At 45.1% G+C, this 21,470-nt stretch overlaps 1 protein-coding gene across 4 annotated transcripts in view; it reads right to left on the minus strand.

The window, feature by feature from the left end:
• Window positions 1–21,470, minus strand: part of AGAP1 (ArfGAP with GTPase domain, ankyrin repeat and PH domain 1) — a 559,767-nt gene that overhangs the window by 278,800 nt on the left and 259,497 nt on the right. For all 4 annotated transcript variants that reach the window (XM_046643545.1, XM_046643543.1, XM_046643544.1 and 1 more), the window contains 2 exons: window positions 4,607–4,734; window positions 3,318–3,473 (listed from right to left, as the gene is read on the minus strand). In XM_046643545.1, coding sequence (XP_046499501.1) covers window positions 3,318–3,473; window positions 4,607–4,734 — 284 coding nt within the window. The remainder of the gene's footprint in view (window positions 1–3,317; window positions 3,474–4,606; window positions 4,735–21,470) is intronic.

The following is a 21,470-nucleotide window of genomic DNA, read 5'->3' on the forward strand; positions in this document are numbered from 1 at the left end:
CACCACCACCACCACCACCATCATCATCACCACCACCACCAGCACCACCATCACCACCACCACCATCATCATCACCACCACCATCATCATCACCATCATCACCATCACCACCACCACCATCACCACCACCACCACCATCATCACCACCATCATCACCACCACCATCACCATTCACCACCACCACCACCACCATCACTCCCACCACCCCCACCACCACCATCGTTTTGTTCAAGTGAAAGCCAGTAATGGCCCACAGGCGGGTCCAGCCTGGGATTTTAGCCATCTTTTCCTTCAACGCCATGATGCAAACCCATGACCCCCAATCTCTATTCCTGCCAATAACCATTGTGCAGCCAGATTCAATTTTTAAAATGGTTTACTCTCAAACTGCTTTCCAACATTTAAAAAAGGGAATAAGCATTGATGACGACAAGATTCATGGGCAGGCCTTTGCATTATTAGAGCCCTTAATTATGACATAATTAATGGGGATTCTGAGTCACCGTAAGATGAGTTCTGAGTGGCTTTAGCACCTGCCCTGACAGCTGGGGCCCCTGGCCTCTGCCGGGATGCCTGCACTGGGGCACGCCCACGTGTGTGTGGCTTGAATAAGCGCAAGAGTGCCCCCACCCCTCAGTCCTCCACTCTCCTCTTAGCCTGGGGAGCCCCTCCCTTCTCTCCAATGTGGGGTGACTCTGGCGACCACGGCCCCTGATAGACACCAAGCACAGCCAGGCTCTGCAGACACAGGGAGGAAGGAAAGATTTCTTAACTGAGTTATTATCATTTTGAATCTTCCTGCCTTCAAGTTTTCTGCATTGTCAGTTACCCAGTGGATAGGGTGCAGGATACTATTTTCTGGCACATTCCACCTCCAGAGGTGCTCTTCATATGAGGGGACAGGAACATGCTGGAGCTCTCCCTATAAACAGATCTGTTTGTAAAGATTCTTCCTGGCTTCTCATCACTTTCTTTAGAATAGAAACCAAAACCACTGCCCAATAAATGTGGCCCTTGAAAGGTATCCCGAGCCTGGGTGTTTGTTTTCCTGCCACACCCTAACAGGAGGGGCAAAGATACAGAAGGTTCCTTGGTCCACGTTCAAAAGTCCTCACTCCTCCCCGCTGTGACGGCATCCCACTCATGGTGCCCCTTCTCTGCATCGTCAGCAACTGGTTTCTCAAGTCCACTGGTCGTGAGTGAGGGCACAGCCTGTTCTGTGAGGTGACACCCTCTCAACTGAAAGTCTCTGAGCTGGGGGTGGAGAAGGGTTACGGGTGCTGGACAGAGCTGTTCAGGTGACTGCTGCCATTCTCTGTGTCTGAAGACATTTCACAATAAAACCTCTTATTGGTGTACAAGTTTATGCATCTCAGATATTCAACTGGATTTTGCAGAAACCTAAACATCTTCCTCCCAATCTGTCGCATATTCCTACAACCACGTCTGCGGGGCACCATCAGAAATCATTTGCAATAACTAGTGCTGGTGAGAAAAAATGAAAGCAATGCCACAAAGACTCTTCACCCCTTAGAGGGAATCTTCTCAACAGCCCCGCCACAGACCCACTACTGTTTCCAGCTCAGAGAGGTTAAGTAACTAGCTCAAGGTCAAACGTCGGCTGTAAGTGGAGGCTGGGGTCTGGGCCTGGTCTGTCTGGTCCTCACTCTGCCCCTCCAGCAGCAGTGTCTGCGGGAACTGCTGTGGCACAGGGCACTGGGCAAAGGAGAGGGGAGAGTTGTCAAGAGGCGGCGCGTGCTGTTGGCCACAGACCTTGGCAATAATGACAGCCCAATGGGAAAACCGCCACCAGCACGGCGGGAAACGGATGCGGGATCTACTGCACTTGGAAGCCAGGTGCCACATCAAGAGCGCCATCTCCAAACAAGGGCAGCGGATCAGATGACAGACCCCCGCCACCCCGGAGAGCCCTCCTCTAGTTGAAGACAAGAGATGCTGGACTTCTTTGCATCTAAGTCAGCAGCAACCAACCAAACGGAGAAGTTAGCTTGTTCAGAACAGGGCACCACCGACATTAGGGTCTGGACCGCTCTTGACCTGTGCACTGCTGGATGGTGAACAGCATCCCTGATTGCTACCCATAACCACATGTCGGCAGCATCCTACCCACCCCCAACTCCCAGTGGTGACACCCCAAAACTTCTCCAGAAACTGCCAGATGTCCCCTGGGCAGCAAAACCGCCCTGGCTGAGAATCACTGGCTTACAAACCTACACTTGTAATGCACCGACCTAGTTCAGGGAGGGGCAGTGTCCTTCTTAGGGCAAATGACTGCAGTCCCATGACAGCAGCTCTGCCTGGAGCTCTGGGCTCAACTGCAAAGCCTTCCATGACTGATTGGTAATGTCTGCTGTGTGTGAGGGAGGGGACGGGGTGGCAGCACTTGTCCCTCCTCCACAGTTCAGGGTTTCTCTGCATCCCAATTACCCAAAGAGCTTTTGCAAACTGCACATGCCAGGGTCCCATGCACAGACTTGGAGTCCAGAAACCTGAGCCCAGAGAGCTGATCTACAGTTTTTAAAATGGTCCCCAGATGACCCCAAAGAAAAGTCCAAGTGAAGAGCCTTTATGTCAATGAGCCTCGAAAAACACTCGAGGCTTCTGGTACTAAAAGCTACCTCGAGGTAAATCCTCAGGCACTCCAGCCTGGGATCAAATTGGGGAATTTTGCCAGAGTTTCATCATTTCCTTATAGCCAATGTGAGAAGTCTTTAGCTGGAGACTAAGAAAGTCACAGGATAATAAATATCTTTATACAAACCCATTACTCTTCTTTTTTTATTTTATTTTATTTTATTTTTTTTGAGGAAGATTAGCCCTGAGCTAACATCTGCTGCCAATCCTCCTCTTTTTTTTTTTTTTTTTTTTTTTTGCTGAGGAAGACCGGCCCTGAGCTAACATCCGTGCCCATCTTCCTCCATTTTATATATGGGATGCCTGCCACAGCATGGCTTGACGAGTGGTGCCTAGGTCCGTACCGGGGATCCGATCCGGCGAACCCCGGGCCGCTGAAGTGGAACATGTGAACTTAACCACTGCACCACCGGGCTGGCCCTCCTCACTCTTCATTTTTGACCCATGTACCAGAACTCCCCGCACGTTGAGAAGTTCCCATTTCACTCCGTATCCAAATCTTTGCTTCTCATAATTTTCTTAGACTTCCACAGAAATCAATGTTATTCTCATTAATCGTGTTTGGATGCTGCAAGTATCATTGAACCATGTGGCTACTTGATTGATACTAATTGAAATTCTTTGGAATCACACTCCAATCTCTTTCCAGGGTTGACACTCACGGTGAAAAGGTTGGACCGGCGCTTGGACTGCTTCCGGACGGGCGTCGGCGTGTTGGCAGTGGGAGGGACATCGATCCGTAGTTCTTTCTGGCTGGTGCTTGGCGTCGACGGGACAGACGAGGAATAGTCACTTAAGCTCCCACCTCCATTACTTGTCTGTAACGATGGAAAACCAAGGATGTATTAATCACACACTCCAGGAACCTAAGGCCACCACCAACGTGCGGTCATACGCGACAAGGCAGCCACACTGAAGAGATGCCTGTGCGGCAGGTGGGATGGCTTCTCTGACTCTGCTAGTTGTATGAGCATCACAGGTACACGGCCTCATTCTAGAACATACAGATGATCCCAGAGTCCCTTTATCTGAGAAAAGTGACGTAAGAAAGAAAAGTCTCTATCAGTTAATTTAAAAATTTAAAATGCCCTTCCCTGCCCGGGGGTTGACGCAGAAAGAGCACTGTTTTGTCCAGCAGGACCACAACTCACATTTTATAAAGGACACCTTGAAACTCAGAATGCTTTTGGAAGAAATTTCAAGATTCAGAAAAACTGGAAGGTGCCTAGAGTGGAGAAGAACATCCCTGACTCTATCTTCAGAGGCTGCCACTGTCGTGCAATTACTTACTGACGTCACAGGCAGACTGAAAAGTGTGACAGCACACCTGCCTGCCACATCCTTTAAAAAAGTGCCAATGTCACACCTGCCCAAGAAATGTTAATTGAACACACAAGCGTGGGCAAAACTAAGCCAACAGTTTCCTTAATGGGCCTTGGGTTCATTTCTCCAAAGTGACAATTATTTTATTCACTTCCAAGTAAGTGATTTAGCAAAATGTTGCTACAGAAAGATAGTAGTTTCTAAGGGAGACGGTAATTATAATTGAGGGCTGCTACCAAATTTAAGAGACAGTGGGACTAGCCACTGAGATCAACCCACAATTGTTCAACCCACAAGCAGACGAGAAGCAGGACCAACACAGGGGCGGGGGACTGAGACGAACAGCAAAGACGGCAGTGCACACCTGGCTTCTTCGCTCGAGCAGGCATGCCTCATAACTCAGGCTACGTGAAGACGGAAACATTAAAGAATGACTCCCATAAAAACCACTTGGCCACAGCGGTTTCTGAAGGCAATGTTCAGTCAATTACCAACATGCTGTTACTTATAAAGTTGAGAAGACAAAAAAAAAAATCCACCTTAGAATGGCCGAGGCCCCTCCTCGGAGAGGCACGTTCTCCTGGTTCCGACACACCTTTCAGTCCAATTTCCCACGTGCCCGACGTACCTGGCTTATATGCACAGCAGACACCTGCGCGGAACACACAGACGAGTGGCTTGGAGAGTTGGGCAGCGACTTGCAGGGTCCTATGGACAGCTGCTGCTTCTTCCTTGTGGCGACAATCTTCTGGGCAACTAGTGGACAGGGAGACAAAAGAAATGAACGTGAGGCTGGTTTCCAAACATAAGGAATGTGGCAGAGATGGCTGGTTGTCCCTGTAACCCACTATTCCCTTCTTCTGCAGTAATAGAATTTCTGATTTTCAGTTGGGCACTTGACTACCAGAATAAATACAACATTTCCCTAAGCCTCCTCTGGTTTGTGCCCCCGTACCCCAACTAAATATGGGAAAGCAAGCAAGCTCTGGCCAATGGGATGAGAGTAGAAGGGTCATGTGGCATCTTCCAGGAACCTTCCTTGAGAGGGCTGCCCTTGGTCCATTTCTTTCTTAAGTCTTTTCTTCTTTGGCTGCTTATAATGCACACATGTGAGCAAAGCCCCAGCAGCCATCCTGGGGATGGAAGCCACACATGGTGGGACATGAGACAGAAGGAGGTGAGCCTCTGGCTCCATGGAAGATCTTAGTGGCCCTGCACAGACCATCTCAGAAGACTTGAATATAAAACAAAAAAAATACACACTTGTTTTGTTTAAATTATTCTAATAATATGATTTGTTCCAGTTAATTGCAGCAAAAATAATGCTAAATAAGATACAGTAATTTAAGTCCCCTGGAAAATCAAAATCTTTTTTTTGCACAGCCTATAGAATTACTCTTAACTGTGCAAGCTATTGTGTAGAATTATATCCAAGGACATGTAATGATATCAAAGACTTCTTTTATGTAATATATTACTATACACATTGGGAGTTTATCTTAATCAATACAAATCTAAGTTCAACCAGCCATAACTTCTCTTGGCAAATAGGCTCGCTGATAAAGCATATTGGATTTAATTGGAAAGGAAGTCAACGATTAGAAAACACTTCCTACACCAATAGGTGTCACTACAGGAGAATAACTACAGCTTTTATTTGAATAGATGTGTGTCTTTGGGGACTAGCTGTAATTAAGTTCAATGATATTCAATCCTTGTCTTTGCCCAGATAGTTGCAATTTTGAAAGATACCCACAAGAAGGAACAAACACATCACTGTCCCCAGCAATAGGTTGTAATACAGGAGCGCACATAGTGTCTGCAAATAATTTCTTTTCCAAATGAATACAATTTTAATAAAGGAACTGGTTTGTCCACAGCTTACGGCTTTCATGCAAATGAATGATAGTATAAATATGATTAAGTGAAAATGCAATATATAAAAAATGGCTCACAGAGATGAAGAAGCAGCTTCATTAGTTACATCCCACCTCCAATAGGCCTCTTATCATCCTGAAAGGATGGTATCAATTAATTTATCTTCCCATGGTGTATTGATCATAACCTTCATCAGCTAATCATGTTTAAATTACAGAGGAATATCTCAGCACTCTGTCATTTCAAAACCATTGGCGTATTGATCTGGGGTCTTTGAAGACGTATATTAGAACATTTCAAAAATCATTATGTGAACTCAAAAATAAAATCTAGGATCAGATTCCAATGGCTGCAAAACGTGTGTCACATAGGTGAAGTGAAATTCCGAAGACCAGAAGTAAGTTAACTTAAAATGGTGGCTGTGCAGGTGATTGCTAATTTACTTCTTTTTGGGGCAGGAGGAGAGCACAAGGGCGTTTTTGATTATCAGTGCTAACGCATTTTTATTTCACTCCCAGACTTGGAGGTGCTATTTAGCTGGATGACCACACCGACTTTGATCTTAAAGCTCACAGAAAACACAAATCTCAGAATGAAACAGGGCTGAGCTGTTTGGAGAGCTTTGTAGACATTTCTATAAACGTTTTCTACACTTAGGGGAGATTTGAGAAACTTTCTAAGACAAGTCAAATACGTTATTAAAATCCTCATTTTATGAAACTCCAAATGCAAGTGAATGTTCCATCTTCCCTACCTGGAGTCTAAGAAAGGGCGAGTTCATGAGCAAAGAGAGTATTTTCATAATAAAGCTTCTCATCAAATGATGGACAGGGTTGTACAAAGCATGAGCCCCATGTTAAGTCCTAAAATTCTTCTGTCCATGTCATTATTGCTTGATCATATTAATTACAAAAAAAAAATTGAAGTCACAACTTCTAATAAGTGGTAGTATTTTTTCCTACTTTACTAGAATTTTTATTTATATTTGTTTTCTTTTCCCATTTACCCATAATTTTTATGTTCTTCCCACCCTCATATACAAATGGAGAAAAGGAAATGATTTACAAATATTTTGTTCTAAAATGGATAGACTGCTTTAGAGCCAAAGGGTAACCCACAAAAATGGGGGGAAACTTAATGAAAAACAAGGGAAGTATCTGACTTAGGAAGAAAGAAGAACAGAAGAGGAAATGGGACGGTGACGTGACTGTTCTGTGAGGCTTGGCCATCCTCCCCTCCATAGTGACAAGGAAATCTACGCTGTGAGCCGCAGCTGTCTAACTGCTGATATGTCCTGGAGACGTGACCTGGGGGTGGTGTCTCTGTGAGCCTCACTTAAAGGCTTTCCTAGATGAATCATTTGGGTGTGAAAAAGTTAAAGTGACCACCGCATCTAAGACAGTGCCATGGTCCATCCCTCAAATGACCTTGAAAAAGTCAAGAAGCACCCCCCAACCTCCCAAAAACAACGCAAAGGAAACGGAAGTCCAGGGGAGGGAGGCGCTGTTCTCTTCTGACTATAATCATTAACAACTCACTGTGTTTACAACATTTAAATGTGAATCGATTTAAAACGCAAATATTACCCCAGATTATACTGGCTGGGCAATTTTGAGAACTATTGAGTTCTTTGTCTACATTTGATCATTCAACAAATGAATATGTTATGTATTTCAAATAAATACATGCATATGAATAAAGCGATGAATAAATAAAACAGAAAAACAATCACTTGAGCTTACTTAAAAGAATCTGGAATCTTTACCATTGACATATGTTGTTTTCTCAATTTTGGTGACATTCTTGAGCAATTTTGATGACACAAGCTATGCCAAAGTCTTAAATGGTGCTGCCACTATCTACTGAAAATCTTTGATCTTTTACCAGACGCTAACCAATTTCATTAACCTCCTGATATTTCAATACTAATGCTCAGTGTTGTCTTAAAAGTCACTTCCTCCAGGATTTTGATGTTTTATTTGGCTAACAGATAAAAGATACCCTTTAATTAGCCCCTTCAGTCATCTCTATAATTAGGGCTTCTGGGGGCTGGCAGAGGTCCCTTCTTGACCTGGGCGATGACTTGGGATCATTTTTTAAGCTGCACCGTTAAGTATACTTTGATCCATGTACTTCCGTTCTTCATCTAAAAAGAGGTTTACTGAAGAACTTAAGCAAGAAAAGTGAGTTACACCTTTACTTTCTCACAAATTTAAACTGTTGGATTAGATGATAAATGACACTCTTTAATTAGAGGTATATATATAAGATCTTCAGCTCCCCAATAAGACTTCATTAAATCCTGGCCTAATGCCCACTTTCTGCTTCAACTTTGTTTTTTAAATCTTTTGCGCTAAACAAGGAAAAGGATAACTTCCGGTCACATCTGACCAGTGGGCCAGGCAGGCCCATCTAACAACTCAGTTAATCCTCATATTCTTCTATGTCACAGAGGAGGCAAATCAAGCAGAGAGGCAGCCGGTAGCAGGACAGGGGTTCAAGTGCAGTCTGCCTGCCTCCCACCAGCTTGCTACGCTGCCGCAGGGCAACAGAACATCCCTTTTCCCTGCCCGCATCCCCCACCAGACTCTTCCGCTGCCAGAACCGGGACCACGTATCCTTTTGCCCTGTCCCCTCGCTTTCTCCACAATCTGTAAATTTTATTTGGATAGCAGATAAGAAAGATCCAGCTCGGTGGCTGGCACCGAGGAGACGTTCAGCCAACCCCACTGGCCGAGCTCCATTTTCACAGTCAGCCTTCTTGAGAGCAGGTGGACTCCCCCTGATGACCCCTCCTTTGTTCCCCTGGCCATTACAACCTGGCCTCATCTCCATCCCCTTGGTTGAACTTACCATTGTCAAGGTCACTGGTGGCCAACTGGAGGCCAGCTTGCATCTTGACCTCTGGGCAGCAGGTGGCATTACTGACAGTTCCCTCCTCTCCTGAAACATTTCCTCCTTCCATGACATCAACTTTCCTGGTTTCCCTCCCCTGGCTGGAACTTCCTTCCCCTCCTCCTTTGCTGCCTCTTTCAATAGGGTGCTTCCAGGCTTCCTCCCTCAGCTCTCTTTTATCTCCATGAACTCTCCCCAGGCAATCTCTCCACATTAATGTGTCAACCACCACCTCAATGCCAATGCCTCCCAAATCTACCCAAAGCCTCACTTTGCACCCTTCCTGCGTTCTAGAGCCGTGTATCCTATTACCAACCCCCCATCTCCCCTCGATGTGCTGGAAATGCCCCCAAGTCCACATGCCCAACTTGAGCTTCGCTCCTTCTCCCACCCAACCGATTTCTCCTTGATTTTCTACCTCTGTGGATTGTACCACTTACTCCCTCCCCACCCCAGGCGTGGAGAGGAGACACAACAGATGATTGATTCCACCACCTGAATTTCTCTTAAATTCACGGGCGCTGCCTTGATCCAAGACCTCACCCTTCCACGGCTGGCTACCCAAACAGCTTCCAAGCACCCCTTCACTGCAGCCCAAAGGAACACACTGCAAGGCAACCTTTTAAAGGCAAATCCATCATCCGCTCCGCTTACAGCTTGTCACAGCTCCCATCACACAGACAGCAAGGTGAAGTTCCTTAGCAAAATGGGGTCTTTCATGTTTGTGAGGAGTAGGTTCTCTGCTCCTGTCATTTCCTTCCACGAAGAGATTCCCACTGCCCTAACCTCCCGGCTTGCTACATGTTCTCCTGGAAATAGGTCCAACCCCACTGAGGAGCAGGGACTCATATGACTGATGAGCTTGGAATAAACTGTCCCTTCTCGGTCCCTCTGATCTGAGGGTCTGTGTGCCCGGGGCTCAGGGGGCAGGCGTGGGGCTCCCGCACTGCCTGGACCCTGCCGGGCAAGTCCTCCTGCTTCTGGTTTCCCTAGAAGGAAGCCCAGAGAAGCTTCACTTTCCGATACAGCTTCACCAATCGAAAGTAATAATCTGATCTTCCAGGAGCCCGAGGCTTTGGTCTCGTTTCTTAATTGGTTCAGAACCCCAGGAAGGACAAGGATCCCTTCAAAACCCAATAGGGCCACCTCCTCAGCCTCACTGCCTGCCCCTGGACCCACTGCCCCATGTCCAAGCCAGAGAGAACTCACCACGGTTGTCAGCACACGTCGCGCTCTCTGAAGCCTACAAGTAACACAAGTTGCCACCACTGCCTAGAAGATGCCTCCCTTCTCCTCAGGGCCACTTCCGTCTCAGAATCCACATCTGGAGCCTCGCCTCTCCTAGGGAGGCTTCCTCTTCTAACCATCCAGACTCCTCAGTGGAGGCCCTGCACTCCCAAAGCCCACAGGCGCTAATGTGGCTACCCTCGTATTTCACCCACACCTTGGCTAAGCACCCCAACGTGGGCATGGGAGTGCACACCTGCATGCACACATGTGTGTGCACACACACACACAGTGTCAGGGCCATGGTGAAGGGCCGAAACTCTGCTTTTCACCCCTGAATCCCTGTGCCTGGTGTATAGGAATGATTATGCAACAAATAATCCCAAATCAGACATGCAATAATTCACAGTAGGTTCCGCTCTCTACTTTTTTCAGTAGGAAGATTCCAGTGGCCAGGGGATGTCTTTGAGATCCCTCTTGCATGGCCCCACCTGGCATCTACAATTAAGCACTCAAATTACGCTCTTTTATTTCATTAACGCTTATGACATCTTTGGCATAGTCCCACATATGTTAGTAAATTTAACCAGTAAAACATTTCCCCGGTCTAAATGATTTACATGAATTAATCAATCAATAAGAACTTTTGAAAGGCCACCTATGAGCCCAGCAAAGGGAGGGCAGGAGGCGGGAGAAGAGAAGTAGGACCTGGTCCTTACCCTCAACGAGCCTTGTCTGCCTCCCACATCAAAAGCCCCGATTTTCCCATCAGAGACGGGGCCCCGGAGGCAGCCACTCAAGTGCTTCACTGGACGGCCCCTCTTCCTCCATCCTCCTTTCTTCACTCAATTACTCAGATCCTGCAACCCAATCTTCTCCGTGTACAGGTTCCATAGAGGCTTCTTGACCAGGCTCCACACTGGCCTGCCCTTTCACCTCCCCTTCCCAGTGTGCTGGTGCCTGGAGGAGAGTTAACAAATCAACTCGCTTTGCAGTGATCTGCTTTTTAACATTCCACATCATTACGTCCTTCGCAACATCAGCTTCCGCCACGTTCCCACCACTGCCAGCACCGCAGCCCCTTCTGGAACAAGGAGAGCTCTCGGATGAGTCCCCATGCACTCTTCAGGCTGTGCTGGGGAGCAGACGACTTGTGGGGAGCAGGGAGAAGTGGGGGCCATAGCTAAGGACAGGGGTTTGACAGACACTGCAGCGCCACAATGAGATGCCAAGTGCAAACGGTGTAAATTAAGCCAAATTTGAGGAAGATGACGATTCGTCGGCTACTGAGAAAGCTGTAGGCCAATATGGGGTAGGGGTGGGGGAGACACAACATTCTGAGTAAGTGATGTTAGACAGGAATTTAAGTACAAACGATGGATCTAACAAAATGATATTCAAAATGTTTATAATAACCACATCTGTAAAAATCAACTAGCATGAGACTCCACAAAAATACTTTAAAAGCACAATTTGAGGCTGGGGGGGGGGGTCACAGCATGTTTTATCTTTATCTTTGATGCCGCCACCCAAAGATAACATTTACTGCGGCTTCCACTGACAGGCTCTCCCATTAGAAGCTCGGGGGGCTTCCCCGGAGAACTCCCGTAAATAATGAAAACCACCAGAGACTGTAAATCTTCCAGAAACAAATAAAAGATCCCCTAACATCTCAACTCCGTTTAAAATTACAGTTGAGTGATCATTAAAATACTTTATTAATTAAGAAGAAATTAATTACCAAATTATCTATGTAGTTCTGAATTTGTGACTTAAGAATCAAAAGAAATCTGAAGTGGAATTTTCCTCCCCATGAAAACCTCAAAGTCAATGAATGTTACAGCGAGTGTATTCTCTACAGTTGGTAACCCTATACCCATCTCCCAGGATTTTCATATTATCTAAGTTTTGAGCATAGAGGAAGCTATGCCAGAAAGCCTGTAAAATGAAAAAGGGGGAGTGGGGGAAGAGGTACACTCTTGAAGGTCTCTTGGGTTGTTTGATGCTTCATGACTATTAGTGAACCAGAAATCCACAGCCTGCGGGTACCTGCACACCTGTGGAGACTCTGCCAATCATGCTGTCAATGAGAAAAGAGCTCATGCTCCAAGACAATGGGCCAATTCCATGGGCAACTCCAAACTATGCTGAAAATGCTAGATACCATACTTTATTTATCCTCCTCGGGGCAACATGTACCTGACACTCAACAAGAACTTGCCAAATGGGTAAATGAATGAACAGATGATCAATAATGGGGATGGGTGAGAAGGTTATGAGAAGGTAGGAGGAGAAGCAGCTTAAAAGGGAAACAGGAAACACATTTTTAAGGATCTGGTGTGCAAAGGCGGCTGACGAGCGTGGACTTCATCCTTGAGGCAATTGGGGGTCATCAAAACTGTTCAAGGACAAGTGACAAGATCTACACTTTGGAAGGACACCTGGTGTGGCTGGGAAGCTGCGGGGCATCTCTATCTGGGCACTGGAGAAAGGGAGTATGTGGACGAATCGGTTGGGGGACAGAGCTGTGATGGAGCGGCCATGGTCTGGACGCAGCAGCCCGGCTCCCCCGGCTGGGAGAGGCACATAGATACCTCGTTTTGAGGCGCTCACATGCAAAGCTGCTGTTACTGTGCCCTTACACCTGATCAATATTCCAGCAGGGTATAGAATTCTAGGCTGATTATACGTCATTCGATGATTCAAAGCTACTGAAAGTTCTTCTAAGGTGATACAAGCTCAGTGATGTAGTTTTAGCTAAACCTTCATCGCTTAAGAACTTTCAAAGCAAATTTGGACATTTAACCTATTCTAAGTTGTGGTTCCTAAAACCTGAGTATGCTGACGTTTAGCAAGACAGCCTGGACTCAGTTCTTTAACGTATGTTAGATCTTCCTGTCCACACAGTGACCCACTAGGAGAAACTCTCCATCCTCCTTCTGACAAGGCGTTCATCCTTTTCTCCCCACTATCTTTAAAATCACCCAGCTGTTCTCTCTGAAGCTGACTTGTCCCATCCCAGAGCATCCTTTGCACGGACAACACATTTATCGTTCTAAAAATAGGTCTGGCCTGATCACTTCCATGTTTCAATAAAATAAACTATAAATCATCAGAAGTTTCCTAATTATAAGAAATATTAATAAGGAAGGAAAGGTATCCTGTAACTGAACAGATGGTAAAATTAATTTAGCAGAGAGTTAAAGGGAAATGTTCTTCTATGCATTTGCTTTTTGGTTCCGTGTCAGTGAAAACCCAGTGAGAAGTTCTGGCCAAGAGTCAATTGCCCGAGGTCCCTGTGGCCCCAGCAGGTCTTTAGGAGAAAGGGTTTGGTGGGAGAAATCCTATGCTGACTTACCTGACGTGTACCTAACCACAAAATGTGGCATTTCTATTATATTAAAAAAAAAACAAAAAATGTCTAATCCAAGACAGGCTATGGTTACAAAGCCAAACTCACTTTAATTTCTTCTAGGAAGCTTTCAAGTTTTCCATGAAGTAATGAAGTCTGAATTCTTCATCTGAGATTCTGTTCTTGTCTGTATTCTTTTTATCTCGTTGTATTAAAACAAATTTATCTTCATTTATGTCGCAATTACCTATTAGGGTTGTTAATTTGCTGGAAATGAAGCTATTGTTTAATTGCTCCTATTAATCGGGGGATTTAAATGCCGACTGTAATAAACAGTTACCTTCAGGACGGAGCAAAGTCATGGCTGCTGACATTAATTCCAGAATTCTAGAATGAGGGGAAATTTCTACCGTGTCCAAGGCAGCTGGATCCCCTTTTCCCTTTCAGAGAAAGTGAAAGAACATTTTAAAAGCCCCTCATGCTGAAACAAATATGGTCTATTCAATGTTTTCTTACACGTGTACCCAATTGTGATATTTTGTCTGCGGCCCATCTGAACATGGGGCTTCTAGGGCCTGACTCTGCTTCAACCAGCCTTTCTCCCCTAATGTTTGGGGGAAGAAGGAAGCCATTCCAAATGGCACGACCTGGAGTCCCCTCCAGGGCTGTGTCACAGGCTCCAGACTGCCCCACGTGTTAATTGGACGCCCAACAGATGGTCAGATGGGGACACTTTGGGGGCCCCTCTGGCTACCCTGCCCCCTCTCACCACGTGCCACCAGCTCTTCCCTGAGCACTGCACTCAGCCACTCCTTCTCCAGCTTCCTGACTCCACCACCATCCTCATCTAAGACCTTCGGCACGTCCCCCCTCCCCTGCTGTGCAAGTTCCTGGCTGGTTCTCTTCTCTGCATGCTCCCCAAATTTAAAATCTTCAGCTTCTCCAGACCTGCAGCACGCTCGAGGATAGGAGTTGATCCACCCAAGTTGGTCTCCAGCCTAAAGGACATATTCTGTGTCACAGCCAGTCTGACTGGCTGTCTAGGACCCTAGGGTGGGAGGTTTAGAGAGGACAGGATGGTACTCAGCATTTGGCATAAATCTGATGCTCAGTGAACATCCAGAAACACAGGGCACCACACTGGGATGGGCACGTGCTCCTGACAAGTCCTAGCCACCAGGGTACCACTCGTGCCAGCCTGTGCTGCTTGGATCCTGAAGGCCTCCAGGATCCCTCAACGAGAATGGGGACCAAGGACCTGAGGAGTGACTCTCAGGAGGGACAAAGGGCAGGAGGGAGGCACCCAGGCTCTGCTCCCCTTGAATGAATCACTCACATGGGGGTAAGCCCCACCCCTCGGGCGCAGGTGAGGTCAGGATGATACCTTCAAGGCATGCCTGACCCAGAGGGCACAGCATCCATGCCAATGACCCAGGAGGGTCCCGGAATGCTCTCGGTCAGGCCACAAGTCTGACCATTTTGTTAATACCTGGATTTGGCTGCTTTTCCTTTTCGTGTATCTGGGAGACATCTTTGCTATGACTTGGCCTCCTTCTGCCCTCCCTCCCTCACTCGTTCTTCTTCCATTACGTCATGCAGCAGCGGCAAAGTGCCAGGCCACCTGCTATATGGGGGAGACTGGAGCATCCAGATGAACCTGGTGGCTGCACCACTGAGAAAACATGGACCAGGCCGCTGGAATGCTGAGTGCACCCGACACCCTCCCTGTCCCAGCGCCCCTTGTAAGAGACATTTCACACAACTTGCATGACTTATTTTACTAAGGTCCCAAGAAGCAGCACTCATCAGTCTTGGCCCAGCACCCCCAAACCCTCTGACTCCTCTTCCTTGTTTCAGAATTCAGCTCCTCATTCCGGGCACTGGCTCCTTCTGCACTCAAGATGTCAGATGAGCGACAAGCTGTCAGAGAAGGAAGAGTGCCCCAAGAAAGGAGTGTATTTATGACAGAAACAAAGTAGGGATTATTTTCAGGAGGGAAATAGTGAGATATTATGAATATTGCACAGACACTGAAGAATCATTAAAAGCAAGAAAAATCTGGAAAGATGAGGAGGCATGAAACATGTGAGAATGTTGTGCCCATGGAGCAGGGAGTAATCAGCACACGATGAGCATGTGGTCCAGTGAGAAGGCAAACCGGTGTGTGTGGGGCCCCAGGGCAGCTGAACTCCGAGCATCAACAAAGTGAGGCTCCAGGAAGCAGGAGCTGGTACCTCTGACAGGTGCCAAGACCTGGAGAGGAGCTGGAATGCTGGCTGGTCACCTGGACCTTATGGACAAATGACTTCTCCTTCAGGACATCCCCAGCTTAGAAGAGAGCTCTCCTCTCCTCTTAATATGCTGCAGTAAGACTTACAGGGCTGCGTGTCATTTCACTCAATGTCCACCTGACACTCATTATTATTATTCCACTTAATTGACTAAACAATCACTAACACAAGTCAGCTGAGTTCGAAAGCAGCTCACGTAGCTTAGGCTATTCTGAAATGCAGAAAGATGTGCAAGGGAGCATAAATGAAAGACCTTTCCAAGAGCGAAGGTTTCCAGACAAGAGCGCTATGATAGTCTCACCAAGATCCAGGTTAGCGTGGAGCCAAATACAGACTCTGATTAGAAAACATTCTAGATGCGACAATTAAACCCAGGGCAAACCTGTTCACGAGGCCAAGAGATGATTAACTTTCTCCCTCACTTATTCTCAAGCTGGATGCAAATCAGCGTCTTTCAAGACAAGGCAAGTGAATATTCCAATAAATTGGCAATACAATTTAGATGGCAGGCCAGGATCCAAAAGATAAATGGCTAAACAAAGAGAGGAAAAATGAACCTGTCACTTCTTCTCAACTCATCAAGCTGTCTCGCGGAGAAAGTTGACGATTCCGGAGCAGAAACGTTTCTGACACCCCCTGAAGGTGAAGGCTCGCGCTGACTCTTCAGTCTGCATGGCGGCCGCCTCTCCCTGCTTTCTTCACCGGGGAAGCTACAGGACTCAGCTTTTAGATCCAATATTTTTTAAAAAGGCCAAATTACGGGTCACAAAATATACTAACACAGTTTACGAGTGAAGTGAAAGAGAAGACCTAGGAAAAATGCAAATGAATGTAGTGACGCCGGGGGAAGACAATTACTACAAAGACAGAACCGAGAGAGGGCAACAACGGATTGCAGCAAGGATTTTCAAACACAAAAAAAGAAAAGCCGCCACGAAGAATGAGAAAAGCAGAAAACAGATCATGCTAAACTATTCACGCTAAGAAATCACACAAAAATTTAAAGAAAGCTGAGGAGATGAAGACAAATGAGGAATAAGAGACAAAAGGAGTCCTAAATAAGAGAATATTTAAGACACAGAGGCTATAAGTAGATTTTGAAATCAGCAACTTTGAGACAAATACAGCGAAGGACAATAATTGGTTTTCTTTAAAAAAATTAATATAGTTTGATTAATATTGACAGGCAAATTTATCAGGTCTCCCTTGCTTCCTATTTTAAGATATACACACTTAGAGAAAAAAGGGGAGTTTAGAAATTTCTCTAATCTCATTGTCACAGGCACATTCTCCTTCCAGCATCTTTTAACTTTCAAGAAAAACGGACTTATCTGTCACAACTGAAGCTGTTTTCCTATTTCCAGAAATAATTATCCTTACAACAATCTCCATAAAAAAGACATTTTCTCCTTAAAGTGGGAGAGAAGATGTCTTGGTTGGAACCTGAGGAAATTACTTCTCTCCTCCCTGGCTCTGTTAATAATGAGCCAGCAGCGGTGGCCCCTCGCACGAGAGGCCTTTGGAGAAGTGACAGTGACACACAGGTTGAATTATACAATGTATTGTGATGCAATTAGGAAGAAGGATGAGATGACAAAACAGATTTCCACTTGGTCTTCAACAGGGCTTTGTGCATTAAGTCATTGTAATGCTCTCCCCACCACTCATCAATTATTATTATTTAAGCGGCACCACCAGCCAGAAACCTACCTTTTCAAACACATAAGAACCCTTTGGGGGAAATTTTGCTTTTTGTAATATTATAGCAATAGTAGGAATTTAAGTTATACGAATTCAAGGGCTCAAATAAAGAAATGATATATAATTCTATTTAATTAATGTGGAATTCAAGATAATTCTTTTCCATAGATCATGGTTACTGAAGAGTTAAGGATATAGGGTACAGAAACTTTTGTAAGTTTTTTTTCTTTCTTCAACAAGAAATGAAGTTTATCAATTGCCACTGTAATTACTCACAGCACCTCAGGTAATTAAAAGGGACCTAAATCTAATTTTATTTACATTTAGAATACCTGAGGTCATTGCCGATCAAGATTTCATGTTTGTGACTAATAACGTGTAAGTGTTAATTAGAGCTCAACAGAGAACACGGATTGATTCTGAATTTGTAATCTGCCGGGATTTAGTACCGGGGGAAGTTGAGCGAGCCCTGTCTGTTACCACTAGTTTCTACAAATTACTGAAATTCTTAACAGAATCATGCATGCATTTTCATTCTGGAAAGCCTCATTTTAAAAAAATCAGAGCTCATCCTAATACTGCACACCTGCCTGTGAGCGAGAAAGTGTTTCACACTAAATTCAGTTTATCTGGACCCATCTTAACGTACTGTAGTAAAATAACTACAATACTTTAAATAGAAAAACAACTGCTTTGATTTCCCCCTAAATCTTTATAACGCAAATGTTTAAACAGGCACAAAAAGTTGACAGAATGTGAGTGAAGCCCATTTACACAACACCTAGATTTTATAATTGTAATGTGTTGCTATTTTTGCTTTATTCCTATCCATCCATCTTATTTTCTGATGCATTTCAAACAAGTGGCAGACATCAGTTCACATCACCCCTATGCATTTCAGCACGTGCATAATTAACTCTCATTCATTAATTAAGTTTCCTTTTTTAGATTAAATGTACATACCACAAAATGCAAAAATCTTGCTTGCACCATTCCATGAGTTTCAATGAATGTCACGTTAACTCAGATCACTATGCAGATTTGGAACATTTCCGCCCCCTTAGGGAGTTCCCTTGTGCCCCCCCCCATCCCGATTATTCCCTCACCCTGACTTCCTTGAAACCACTCTGCTGATTTTTAACAGATTAGTTTTGCCTGTTGCAGAACTTCATACAAATGGAATCATCCATTTTGTACGGATGCCTCTCTTCACTCAACATCACATTTTGTTTGTTTGTTTGTTTGTTTTTTTGGAGGAAGATTAGCCCTCAGCTAACTACTACCAGTCCTCCTCTTTTTGCTGAGGAAGCCTAGCTCTGAGCTAACATCCGTGCCCATCTTCCTCTAGTTTATACGTGGGACGCCTACCACAGCATGGCTGCCAAGCAGTGCCATGTCCGCACCCGGGATCCGAACCAGCGAACCCCGGGCCGCCGAGAAGCGGAACGTGCGAACTTAACCGCTGCGCCACCGGGCCGGCCCCACACATTTTGTAGATCCATCCATAACAACAAGTTTTCAAACTAACTTCATCACTGGCACTCCAACACAGTAGAATTACAGGGTGAGACAGACATGACAAAGTCTTTTCCTCTTTCCAGTGAAACACGCCAGTCCTTCACTGCCTTCCTAACAGGTCCCTACGAGAAGATGGTGATCCATCACGAAGAAAAATAACACCTAATTATCATTAACTTCTCTGGTCCTGCCACAATGAGAAAGGAACAAAGTACTCATATCTTTAAAATGTTAAAACTATTTCTAACTTTACTTGACTTGGGCTATATATGTTAGCTATGGATAAAAGGTAATAATGACTCTTTAGACATTAAGTTCAAAACTCTTGAAAAAACTAAGGAATGTTGTCCTTGGTGACATCATGGTTCAAACTCACTGAGAAAAGTGGTATTAAAAGAATCCATGGCGGGGGGGGCTGGCCCCGTGGCCGAGTGGTTAAGTTCGCGCGCTCCGCTGCAAGCGGCCCAGTGTTTCGTTGGTTCGAATCCTGGGCACGGACATGGCACTGCTCATCAAACCACGCTGAGGCAGCGTCCCACATGCCACAACTAGAAGGACCCACAACGAAGAATATACAACTATGTACTGGGGGGCTTTGGGGAGAAAAAGGAAAAAATAAAAAATCTTTAAAAAAAAAAAAAGAATCCATGGCGGACACTTTGAAAACAAGCCATAGAATCACAGACTAGATTTTCATACCTCAACCTATATACACACACCGCAGCAGGTCACAAAGTTATCATTTGTATCTCGACAGCTTAAAAGGTAAAAATCTAAAAAAAAAAAAAAAAATCACAGCATTCATTGCACTTACAGCTGAAGCTAGTGCCTCCTATAGATGCCTGACGTCTGGCTGCTGGATGGACAGTGGCTCTTGAGAATACAAGCAAAAGGCACATCTCAACTTGAACACGTTACTGGGTTTATCTTAACGCTGAATGCTGTGAAAACTAAACACATGATATGCCTCTTCGACACCATTCAAGGCTGACAGTTAAAGAGAAAGAAGGACGTCACTGTGACTTTTATTTGGTTACTCAGAGAAGGCAGGTTTTCCTTCTGGGGTCTGAAGTTCTTCCACTGAGACTCCCACCATCACATTGATCTACCGACAATATAGGTGTTTACAGATAAGGTTTTCTAGTGAAGCATTTGGGAATTTATTTTGAGGGGGGAAAAAAAGCCCAACATGAACAGATAAAAAGAACTCAAATTTATGCTAGTTAATAACCCAAATCATTAGTATCTATCTCAAGAATTAGAGACAGCAATTTGAAGGGAACGCTCTCTCTTCACTGCAGACACTCAAGATACATCTGTGGACGAGACACGTAAGTAAAAGGCAAATTACAGAGTAGGGAATTTCACACTCTAAATGACGACAGTGTCAATGAAACTTTAGAGCATCTGTGTATTTATTTCCTTCCTGCAAAAAGATATAAATGAGAAAAGATGATAAAACTATCACCTTTGCCTTTAAAACAGATTACTCTTTTGCTGGGCAAAACACAAAAAATGAGGTAGAGCAGAAAGTGTACAGGAGATAAATGCATTAAAATTCAAATGTATTAAAAACTCATTCAACAAAGGCTTCGAATCAAATGCACAGGAAGCAGAAGACGATGCTTTCGACGCTCTGCGCCTTGAACGGCAGCCTCTACCCAGGGAGGCACCCTGCCAGCTCCATCTGTGCCTCTCCTGGGCTAACTGGCCCCTTAAGGAACAGCTAGTCCTGCTGCCCAGTCATAGGCCTTAAAACAACCAAGCCAACAGCAGCAGCCCAACAGTAGCCACTCAAGGAGTCACATGGTGTCACGGGGTCTAACAAGTAAGGAGAGTGTCACAGCCGCCACGATTCACCAACAGGTAGCTCAAAGCCTCCTCGAGCCCACAGAAGGAACGCTGGAACTCCTTATAAACTGGAGGCATTCCTTAGAGAAAAAGGCATCTGATGAGAAGATTAATTCACGTCCCCAGAAAGCAAATCGGTGGTGAGAACAGTAATTTGCTGTTTTGTGTGTTTTTCACAAAGCAGTGGCTCAAGGCAGCACTGGGTCCTACGTGGCCTACAAAGTTTCTAGGTGCCTAAGAGGCTGTTAACACAGGAATTAACAAGTGTCCGCGGAAAAGACATCTGCATTCCGAAGCACGATTTAGTCTCTAAGGGAGATTTGACTCTTCAGGGGTGCCTTTCTGGCCTTTATAAGCATTTAACTGTCATAACATCTATAACTCAGCCCAGAAAAGGCATCAAAGAGCTCTTACTATAAATCTTACCAAACACAGAGGGCCCCTTTGCACTTTAATCATTTGCTAACAGTTACAATAAGATTGTATTAAAAATTTAAACTGCCCTACTCAAGCAATTTACCTTCAAACGTCCATTTCCAGGGAACGAATCCAAAGGATATGAATGTCGAACCCTTGATCAGATTTATGGCGCCAAAGAATATTTCTTCTGATACGGCTCTGATGAGTGAAGTCTAATGACTTTAGTTTTATTACTTTTTAAGCACTTAATGGGAAAATTTAGACATTTTCACAAGACTGAGCTTCAACAAGAATGGTGCATTTAAAAATGACAGGTAGGGACAAGTCTATGAGCTGACTTTAGGCATACCCGCATTAAA

This window comes from Equus quagga, chromosome 17 (genome assembly GCF_021613505.1).
Source record: "Equus quagga isolate Etosha38 chromosome 17, UCLA_HA_Equagga_1.0, whole genome shotgun sequence".
NCBI classification, from domain to species: Eukaryota; Metazoa; Chordata; class Mammalia; order Perissodactyla; family Equidae; genus Equus; species Equus quagga.